The sequence below is a fragment of the Sycon ciliatum genome, chromosome 6, assembly GCF_964019385.1.
Source record: "Sycon ciliatum chromosome 6, ocSycCili1.1, whole genome shotgun sequence".
In the NCBI taxonomy this organism is placed as follows: domain Eukaryota; kingdom Metazoa; phylum Porifera; class Calcarea; order Leucosolenida; family Sycettidae; genus Sycon; species Sycon ciliatum.
Window position 1 is genome coordinate 34,944,564 of NC_088648.1, and position 11,445 is coordinate 34,956,008.

The following is an 11,445-nucleotide window of genomic DNA, read 5'->3' on the forward strand; positions in this document are numbered from 1 at the left end:
GATGGTTATGAGGCGTTCGGTCGTGTTTGTGCCCATGTTGCTGCTGCGCATGGTGCTGTTGATGGTCGTGCTTGCGGTGGCCTTTCTGTGTATAGTTGGAGGGCTGCTGTTTTTGCTGTTTCTGGACATACTGCGGCCAATATTGATAACGGACCGCTACTTCAGTTCTTGAAAAAACACAAAATGTCAATGAGAAAACAAAAGACACGTTAGCGTTATGATACAGACTTTAAGCAAGAATGAAAGGTCTAAATAACATCCAACGTTTTCAATTACTGTCAACATTATTTTCATTGAAATTTTGCTCAGGATTCCCTCGTCCGTGCTTGAGGTCAAGTCCACCAAATCTTAATTTTTTCCAGTATTAATTGCATCCATGTTACTCTCGCGCCAGGACAAGAGTTTCCCAATTAACTGTAAGTCGCAGCACGGCTGGAAAAATGCCTTCCGCTTCTAAGCAGGACTTGAATATGGTTCCCTCTGTTTCTCAATCATGGCTATGCATAATGGGTTACTCAAGTCAGATACAATCACAAAATTACACTCACACAATATCATTTTATTTTTGCTCAAAACAATCACTCAAACAAAGAACAGAGGAGTACCCAACTGTTTAACGGGGGCCTTGCCCCAGACTATAACATCGTAGGTGATTGTGATCGACTACAACAAAAGAAATATTTCAAACGAGACTAGGGAGACTCGTCCATTCGCTCATGCAGTTGGTCCTCGGTGTATGCATACTGCATGGACGCCATGGACGGCTCCGATGTGTCCATTGGCTCTTCAGAGGCCGTGTGCTGCGGTGCTTTTAGCTTCTTCTGTTGTTCCTTGTATTGTGTATCTTGAAATTGCCGTGCATCTTGCCGTGGATGTTGCTGCTGCGCATAGTGCTGTGGATTGTGGTGCTTGCGTTGCTCTTGCCCTGTATGGTGTGAATGGTGTGAGGGCTGCTGCTTCTGGACATACTGCGGCTGAAACTGATATTGAGCCGCTACTTCTACTACTCCTGAAAAAAACACGAAATTTCAATTAGAAAAAAACACACGTTAGCACTATGGTTGAGACCGGAAACAAGATTGAAACGGTCAAAAGAACGTCCAACGTTCTAAACCACTATGGAAGGTACTTACTTTCTGAATGGAAGAATTTGCACTTCTCTCCATACCTGCAGCCCCGCCGAGTGAGGAAGTATCGGCACTGTCTTGGCCTCCCTGACATTTTTTCTGAGTGTTGTCGAAGAGACTGGACGGAAGCGTAAACAGGACGTTACAATGCACAAGACAAACATTTCAGTGTTGTCTTGGACCTTTTATACTTCCGGCTGGAAGGCTACATGATTTGGTGCGGCAACAAACCCGATCCCGTATGCCATCCATACGTTGCTGACGTGTGATAGGTGTTCGAATAGAAAGGAATTATGTTTTCACTACGCTTTGTGTACAATTAGCTTTCAAGTGCAATATTGATTAAAAAAATTAGCAAGCAGGCCGCTATGACCAAGACTTTGGCTCTACGAGCATTTACATTTTACAAAACATAATGGCTTCTCTGAATCGTCTGCTGATATTCAAATAGAGTAAGCTGCACATTTTGAACAACACTGGAATTCCCTTAGTTCTAAAAGCAAAGAAGCTGGCTAAGGAGATTTTTTTAGATAAAAATTACATATTTGGAACTGCAGAAAATACTCGTTGGTTACAGTGCAGTGTGTTCCAAGACTAAAAACATGTTATATTTTTTTACAAAACCACGTCATTCACGAAACTTTGGCACCAAACCCCTTCAACATGCACAATTCCGTTACAATTTCCGGGCAGTCAAATCTGATGTCTTACCTCAGCCAGTTGCTGCTGTAGATGCAGTTATCAAAAAAAAATTCTAGGTCATGAAACAGCAGATGCACACGATGACACAGGAACTCTCGCCGAACATACGATTCAATGCAGTGGCCCAGTTCACTAACACTGTGGACCGCAACCTTGCTAAGCAAATTTTCAAGCTTGCAACAAATTACAGCCCTGAGACCAAGCTGCAAATGAAGGTTCGTCTTCAGGAGGAGGCCAAGAAGAAGACCGAGGGCAAGGAGACTGCTCCTGGCAAGAAGCCAGTCGTGTTGAAGTATGGCATCAACCATATCACGCACTTGATTGAGCAGAAGAAGGCTCAGCTCGTGGTCATTGCCCACGATGTTGACCCATTGAGATCGTCGTTTGGCTGCCCGCTCTCTGCCGCAAGATGGGCATCCTATACGTCATCATCAAGGGCAATGCCAGACTCGACAAGCTTGTTCACAAGAAGACCGCTACCGCTGTTGCCTTCACCGGTGTCAAGACCGAGGACCAATCGGCTCTCAACAACATTGTCGAGGCCTCCAAGAACTACCTTGACCGCTTCGACGAGATCCGAAAGCACTGGGGTGGTGGTGTCATGGGAGCCAAGACCAATGCTGCCATGGCTAAGCTTGAGAAAGCCAAGAGAAAGACCCTCCCATGCACACTCAGAAACAGAAAAATACACTGCTGTTCACCTGTTTTGAGATTTTGATATCACCAACAGGCTAAATTTTGGTCTACATCTGATCTGATATTTCTCAGCCTCACTATAATTATTGCAGCTAAGAGCTCTATCAGTCTGAACTACCAGTCCTGGCTTCGTTTTGGTCTACCTTTCACGACGACAACAACAACAACAACAACAACAACAACAACAGCAGCAACAACAACAACAAAAGCAGTAACAGCAGCAGCGCGGTGTAGGCTACTCCCAGAAGTATGGGACTGCGACCATAGAAGGCGGGAAAAATCATGGAGTTTGCATATCCAGCCTGCCGGCGTGAAGAGCGGTGTTGCTATGGCGAATTCACTCCAACGGTCGAGTAGGCGAATTTCGCTGGTGAGGGTGTTCCATAGGACGGCCCCACGGTGCGATGGACCATGCTGCTGATTGCGCTACTGGGAGGCGGACGCCATGTCCTTGCTGGAGGCGGGCTGTGAGCACTTTGAAACTTGTTCTGGTGGGCTGGGCTGTGCTAGCAACGCCGTATGCAAACCTCAACATATTCTGCTTGTGCAGCTCTTGAACGCTGTAGAACGTCTGCTGTGCGATAGGGGGCAAATTCGTTCGCTGCTTGTGTGCCTCGAGCGGCAATCTGTGTTATGACTGTTACCTCGGCCGGGAAGGGCACTGCGCCAACCGCATTCCCGGATCCAATACACGAGGAGCACGTCGCACCTTCCACTTGCCGAAGGCGCAACTTCTTAGTTCGTATTGTTGTACCTCATGGGGACGAGCAAGTAGTTGTTGGAGCTGACAGCGTTGTTGAAAGCTCCTGGCTCTCAACATTCTTTTAGCACAACTCCATGAGCGACTCTGACTCACGCTGCTACTGGGGGCTTCACGAGGTGTTTGTTGCGCTGGAAAGAACGCGTCTCCTTAAGCTTGTATCCCTGGTGATGGTTTGGCCTGGAGAGCAGCATATAAGTGGTGCTTTTGAGGCACAATCTTTCTCAGGCTACTGAAGATCACCTGATGAGGGGTGAATTCCCCGAAACACTGTGTATTGAGCAGGGAGTGATGCTTTCTTGCAGGTTTGCCGAGTGCAAGGTGCGACGTGCAGCTAATGTGCCACGGATGGGAGTCGTGAGAAAAACACTTTCAGCAATCTTTTAAACGGGGTTGGACGACGAGTGGACGTGAGTTCCTGTGGCAGGGTGTTCCAAAGCTTCACGGCGGAAACCAATGGGCGGCAGTCGCAAGACGTTCGCCGAGTTAACCGAGGAACCTATTTGTACATGACAGCCTGTCACTCTGACGCACTTTACTCGATTTGCTGTGTGATGCCATAAGCACCCTTTTCGCATCTGACGGCTCATATTTCATTTCCACGTGTGTTACTGGGAGGTTGGAGGGCTACTCTATGTTTCAGAAGAGGGATGATGCTGCTAGTGCGGACACGGTGAATAAGGAAACGGAGTTTGCATTTGGCACTTTCAATTACAGGGGTCAGGAAAAGGCGAGTGTATACAGGAGTGGTATGGGACGCGAAGGGTAGATTGGCTACGCAGCGAACACATCGCTTGTCGAGGACAGTGCGCTGGTGCAGCTGCTGAGCCGTGAGCGCAGAGAGGAACGAGTTTGATCCATAAAGCATGTCAGGAAGTATAAGGGCAGTATAGAAGAGGAGCGACTGGCGTTCAGATAGCGACGGGCGGATGGTTCTCAGGGCGGTTATCTTCTGGGAAGTTTTACGTACTATGCTGGAGACCTGCGCGTCCCACCGAAGACAGGAATCGATCTGTTGGCCCAGAAAACGAGCAGTGGTCTGGATGAGAGGCGTCCCGTTGCAGAAGATGTTGAGTTCCAGGGTACTACGGCGTGATGCTTCAATGGCTAAGACCTGCGTCTTGTCGGAGTTTAAAACCACGCCTTTTCCGTGTAAGTAGTCAGCCAAGTTTGACACAGCAACTGATAGGACTTGATTTAGAGTTGCTACGGATCTGCTGGCGGCGTCGAGAAGGATGTCATCCGCAAACAGTTGGGAGTCCATGGTATATAGTGAAAACAGCAAAAGACCCAGTACACTTCCCTGAGGGACTCCACAATCGCATGCAGTTAGGCCCGAGCACTGCCCACTCACCAGAACTACTCTCTGTCGACGTTCCGTTAAGTAGTTCACAAAACAACACAACGCAGTCGAAGATACACCCAAATCAAACAAATCTTGGATCATGAGCTGGTGCCGTACTTTATCGAATGCCTTGCTCGCGTCCACTAGTACTGCTCCAGTATGTAGCTGGTGGTCTGCTGACGACATACAACGGTCCATGGCCAAGGTCAAGGTATCTTCATGGAGTGTTGTGGCCGGTACGCAAACTGATTGGCGGACAAAAGTGAATGGGATTGTAAGAAGTCACACAGGCGTTTGTAGACTATCTTCTCCAAGATCTTCGATGCTATTGGCAGCGAAAATATGGGACGGTAATTGCGAGATGCGTTCTTGTCACCAGACTTAAATAGGGGGTCGAACATTTGCAATCTTCAGGGAGACGGGCACAATGCCAGACGAACGGGATGCATAAATTAATATGGATAACGACGGGGCGAGGGCTGCTGCACAATGCTTCAGGATGTATGCCGGAATACCATCGCTGCCCTCAGCTTTATGATCATCGAGTCTCATGAGGAAGGTGAATACCTCATCAACACTAGTCCTGGAATTCCCGCAAAGGATACCGTGGTGACGGACCACAAGGTAGGCATAGTTGCGAAGGTCTACTTGGATCGGAGACTACTCCACTGAATTGCTCGCTGAGTGCTGGTATACTGACAGAGGGTAGAGTGGAAGTTTTGGTACGGCCGCTGAGCTCGTTTATTGTCTTCCAAGTGCACTAGACAGCAGTCTTCACTAGACAGCAGGAGGTTCCACAGTGCACTTGAAAGGTAGGTCCATTACGACCGCAAAGTGGTCGCTGATGGTACAAGGAAGAACCGTTCTGCTGCCGTGGGGGGCAATTCGGGTTGTTGTGGAACCCTCGTCCCCCGACGCACAGCTACTCTCACACGACACCAACTCTCAATAGTACAGTTTATACATGGTATTGGAAAAGGAGAGATTAGCAAAATGGACACAAGCTACGCAAATTCGAACTAACTAGAAGAAGGAACAACAAACAAACTCAGCTGCAGTCGGACTTTTGCCAGCCGCCGCAACACACGGGATAGCATGCTGCATATGCATGTGCAAACGGCTACACAACACATCCGGGAACTTGGCTACATGCGCAACCGCATAGACCTACGGAACAAAGACACCATGGCTAGATTACCAAACGAGCACAGAATACTAATAGTAACCATGGGAACAGTGCACAGTGGCGTCTACAGTCATGCATAGCTTTCCATTACATTCCCTCCCTGCAGACGCCACTGCTCATGGACAGTACGGAGGCGGGCGTTGCCGGCTGGGGGGTGGACGCAGCGCATAGCGCGGGGTGGCATCGGCCGCGCCACAGTCTAGCTGGAGGGAGATATTGCCGTCATCGCTGTCGTCGCCATTGTTGTCGCCGCTGCAGGACTCCTGGTGCGAACTGTTGGCGTGCTCATCCGGAGACTCCGTAGTTAGCGGTGCTGGGTCTACTTTCAGTAAGTCCACGTTCACTACCTTCTCGCCGCTATCTGCATGCTGGCTGACAACAGTCGACTGAGATATAATCTTCTTCACACGCCATCCTGTCTCGAATGGCGGGAAGAGCTTCTGGTGTCGGCCAGGGCGCCGGAACAATACCGCGTCACCAGGACCATATGGTGATCTGACGTTCTCAGCAGGCAGTGGAGGGCTCGATGCCGACAGCTCTGCTTCCACGATGTCATGCACACGGTCAGCTTCTCTACCCACTCGCTGAATAGGCGAGCATCTTCGTTCACTTCCACAACGATCGTTCTGGATTCCCAGCCCCATAGCGCAACCATTGGTGAAACGGTCGTCGTTGAGTGCGGCCGCGTCCGGAAGTAGAATAGAAGGAGCTCCAACTCTGCCTGCCAGTCTGCTGTCTCTTCCAAGACCTTCCGCATGAGTGTGATGATGGTTCTCTTCATCCGCTCAAAACCACCCTGCAACTGGGGGTGTCGGACCGCTCCCGTCTTTACTCGTACGCCGAACTGGATGAACAGTGCACGAACGACAGCATTCTGGAACTCAGTTCCGTTATCTAACCGCACTTCGTCCGGTGAACCAATTTGCAGCAGATGCTGGTCATCGCTCTCGCTACGCTCTCAGCGTCATGGCGTCGCAGAGGTACCACCTCGACCCACTTAGTGAAGACGTCGGTGCGAACGACCACGCAGTGGAACGGTCCACTCCTCTCATGGCCGAGCTCCAGAGTGTCGTATTGAAGCGCACTGCACGGTCGCGCGGGTATCTCCAGAGGAGCTGGCGGGACCGTCGCACCTCCACAGCTGTTGGCATCGCTACATGCTTGACAATCTCGGCAGAAGTCTTGGCACCGGGCGTTCATGCTTGGAAAGCAACACATGCCGCGCAGCATCCCGTTCATTTACTGTCCAGCTAGTATGTCCAGATATTCGATGGCTTCTGCCAGCACACGAGGCACTAGTGTTTCCGGGATTAACGGCACGGTGACCCTTTCGGCAGCAGGAAGTCTGAAGCTCCGCGACAGGATTCCGTCGTCAATGACAAGTTGGTCCCGCACTTTCTCATATTCCTTCGAGGATAGCTATCCGTAACTCATCAACAGGGGAAGCGGAAGACAGGAGCATGTCCATAATTGAAGAGTTGCTAACGAGAGAAATGACTATCCATGCACCGAGATAAACTCAGCACGTCTAGCAGCCAAGGGGAAGAGACAAGATACACACCCGTCTCAACAACAACAGCGTAGACACAACCAATTCAAGTCGGTCATCAAACTGCTCTTCATCAACGACTCACTTGCCGCTCGTGTCTCACGACGTGTTCGAAAGTTCAGTCCGCATGTTCGTGTTGTCTTTGTGTCTGGTCCTTCTTTTAAGGATATGTTGGTCCGATCGTCGAGTCCCGTACGTGTGTGTCCCCGTGAGAAACAGCGATCGGAGGTGAAGAGAGGGAGAGGTAGGCCAATGGAGTGTCGTGCATGTGATGCGAGTATGGTGGATAGTCAGTGTTTAGTCAAAGATGTTGCCTTTTGTATGTCTTGCACGTTGTGTGCGGCCGGTCAGGGACCGATTCGCTGAGCACTACCGAGAGGCAAGGGCGATGGTGGCGAAGGCTTCCTGGGGCTACAACTATCGTACCCAGCATCGACAATCTTCGAAGTCTTCCAACTTTCTGCCCTTCCTCTAGGCAAAGATTATCGGCAGGGAGGCTTCGCTACCATCAAGGAAACTGCTTGTAGCTATCGAGATAAGGAAACGCAAACCACCAGTCCGCTGCGATGATGGTCCGCGCCTAATTGACTGATTGAATGTCACCGGATCGTCACTGGAATCGACGCCCATCTACTCGAACTACCACTGGACTTTATCACCTGATACGGTAGAGGTACCGGCTTTGCAGTTAGCTAGAGTACGCGTTTGAGGCATACAGCAGGTAATGTCTGACCTGCTGTATGCCTCAAACGCGTACTCTAGCTCACGGCAAAGAAGGTACCTCGACCGTCTACATTTCCTGCTGAGCAGTAGGGCTCGTGCTGTCTTTGGCCGCCCTCCGTGGTCGTCTGCCCGCGACCTGCTGGAGCGCATGGCAGTGTTCCGTGTGGCAGAAGTCTTCAATCAGAAGCTAGTATACCTGGTGTGGCGCTGCCGTTATGCACTGTCAAGTCCAGAGTTGCAAGCCCTGCTAACACCCGCTGACCCCGGCCCTACTCTGCACCGATCTGCCTGGGCCTGTGCGTGACAGTTTCCCATTCGGTTGCGGTGCGGGGGCGCTTTGCTTGCAAGGGTGCTGTATTATGTAATGCCCTCCCCAGCAACATCCGTGCCATTCATCACGCTTGGCAGTTTCGCACGCAAGTAATCCCCTATACCTGTGCCCTGTAGATGCTGAAGACAAGCGAAATCTGATTTTTTCTGTTCTCTTTCTGTTGTACCCGATCTCCCTCTAATGTACCGCTGACTCTACGCTGAAGATCTAAGTGTTTTAATCCTCATTACAATTTTCATATTCGCTGTCATGTTATTCGGTTCTATGCCCGTTTGAATTTGGGAATCAAAATAAATACAAACAAACAAACAACACAGTACCTACACATCCTGAAGTACCTTGCACGTACACTTTATAATAGATCGCCTTCAGCATTCCCACACTTCAAAGTGTTTTTGTAGGTGCTGTGATAGTCTTATCTTCTTTCTTCTATTTAGGTCACCTTACAGGTGATGATTGTTAACTTGAGTGTAAGTGTTAGTATTCTTGCCTTCTTGCCAAATTGTGTCTGTGTGAGTTTTCTCTTCTTTCGATCTGTTTAGGTCACATTATAAGTGATGTTTATTTAGTTTGCTGGCCTTGCCACTTGTGGCACCACGATGTGTTAGTTCTAAAACATTCACCTGCCTGCATTATTAGTCTTTATATTTCGTATATTTGCCTCCCCTTCCTCAATGCCCTGATGATGCCCAATGGGCGAAATATTGGCAAAGTTATTCATTTGTTGCAGCTGAGAGCCTGTTGCCGGAATGGCGGTATTTTCAAGTCCAAGAAATACGCTGCAATGGAGATTTGGAATTCTGAAGAAACGTATTGTAGATACCAACAAAGAATTAATGCTTCTCGCTTGGTCAATTTCTCGCAAACTGACAACAGTCCTTAAGTTTTTCTGTACATATTTCGGTATGTGTTCAACCTAGATTACATAAACAAGAGTGTGCAACTGTGCATATAAGATCAGAAACAGCGCAGTTCGTGCACTACGTCACTTTGATGAGGTCAGTCAAGCTGCAACTAAACTTGTTCGTGTTTCATAGCCCCGGAAATCACCAAAGTTTGCATGATGTTCGACGTACTGTTTCAGGATTTCCGTTTTTTGTGTGGTTATGTACGCTCCGTACATTGTATTGTATTGTATTTTATTATTTACTTGGGCATTCCCAATAGACCTTAAGGTCTTATTGGTTGCCCAAGATGAATGAAATTTTCAAATTCCTGGCGAAATGAAATGGGGATATGATTTGTGCGAAGGGATTCGGGAAGCGCATTAAAGCGGTTAGCACCAAGGAATGAAATAGATCTGTATCTAGCCCGAGCTTGCACAATGGGTAAGGAAAGGGAATAATTTACTTGGCCACGGGTTACTCTTCATCCTCCGAAAAGTAAATTCAACAGGCTATACATTTCAAAAAACCTAAATCAGGACACTCCTGCACCACCGAGAAGGCCGATTCATTCTTCAGTTTGTTAATGGTAAGCGGAAAGTCATCGGGCGACCATATTTGAGCTTAGATAAACGTTTTCGCAAAGCGACACGTTTCCTGTACGCAAAACGAAGTATGAATAATTATGCCTTTTTGACTAACAGTTTTTTATTCATAATTATGGTGGTGAACACGTACCTGGCAATATGGCGGTAAATACACGCTGGACTGTAAGCATACAACAGGAAGAATGGAGATAGATGAAACTACAGTCTAATGTCGATCCTGACGCGCCTCAGCCTGAACAAGGTCCACAGGCGCGAGGTCGAAGTGACGACAGTGAACAGAGCGTGATCCAAGGACGAGAACATGCCAAGCAGCACCGCAGCCAAGCTACAACGCGACTATAGGCAGCGTTGCGTTTGGTGGCCAAGCCATACGCCAGCCTCTTGACTACTACGGCTGCTGCAGGGCCCATCCCAGCACAGGAGGAGAAGACGGTGTGAAGAAGCCATGCTTGACTTCATTGACACGTTCACCGTAACCACGCTTCTTCCCTCCTTCGAACCTTCGGTAGAGGGAGGGGAGAGACTTGGACGGATAGCTTGACGCGTGGGGACAAAACACCCTTGTAACAAATAATGCGCAGTGGCTATCGGTCCAGAACCCTGTCACCCGTAAATCGGCACGGGCATCAGAATCAATGGTTACGCAACTTTTCACCCCAACTGTGGCATGCCACGCCCTTAGAAATGACGTACTGCGCGAATTACGCTCCCACAGGAACCATGCCGAGTTGCACACACTTTTTTTATATTTATGCTTATTTTATTTTTTTATGTTTATGCTTGTGGCTCTATGTTTATAAGCATACTGTTGGGTAGACCCGAGTATCAGTTGTCTGATGATTGCCTAGCGGCATGAAACTCAGAGTTACAACCAACCTGAACGTCCTCCGCTGAGTCTGCTATGCACTTTTTTTATATATATTTTTACTTGAAACCACGCACCCAATTCGTAAAACAAGCAAGAAGGAGGAAATGACAAAACGACAGACTAACAATACATTGACTAAATGGGGCTGCAAATGCAAAGCAGCGGTGGTGATGGGGGTTTATGTACTCTTGGTCGGACAGTATGTATATATCCAACAGTCCATTATCCCAATAGTTTCCACTTGGAGTTTGGCGGCTGTAGGCCCACTTCGTGGCGGAATTCCAACATTACGACGTGCCGCTGAGGCCCAGCTGTACAAAACTCCGCATTCCGCCGTTCCTTGTCCAGCTTTGTTCTTGATACGTATGACATCATAATTGTTACGGATGACACCATGACCGTTATAGATGACATCATGATTGTTATGCATGAGGTGCTTGGGACCAGGCAGTTGTACAAGCCCAAAGAACGCGTACCTCATTTTTCACCTAGAGTTGGAATTCCGCCGCGCAGATGCCCATATAAAGAGTTGCACACTCTTGGGGTTATGGACTCTTGAGATATAAAATATAATATATTGTTGACATGTATTATGATATACTCAATCTGCGGACAGAACTGTTTCATCCTTTGTGGACTCGTCAGCGCAGCACAGAGGAAATGAGG

At 48.6% G+C, this 11,445-nt stretch overlaps 1 protein-coding gene across 1 annotated transcript; it reads left to right on the forward strand.

Annotated features, from left to right (window-relative positions):
• The first annotated feature begins 1,888 nt into the window (after positions 1-1,888).
• On the forward strand, positions 1,889-2,547 carry LOC135820273 (large ribosomal subunit protein eL8-like). Its single transcript, XM_065333590.1, is given in 2 exon segments — positions 1,889-2,198; positions 2,201-2,547. Coding segments are annotated over 2 exon segments (657 nt in total).
• Positions 2,548-11,445: the final 8,898 nt, after the last annotated feature.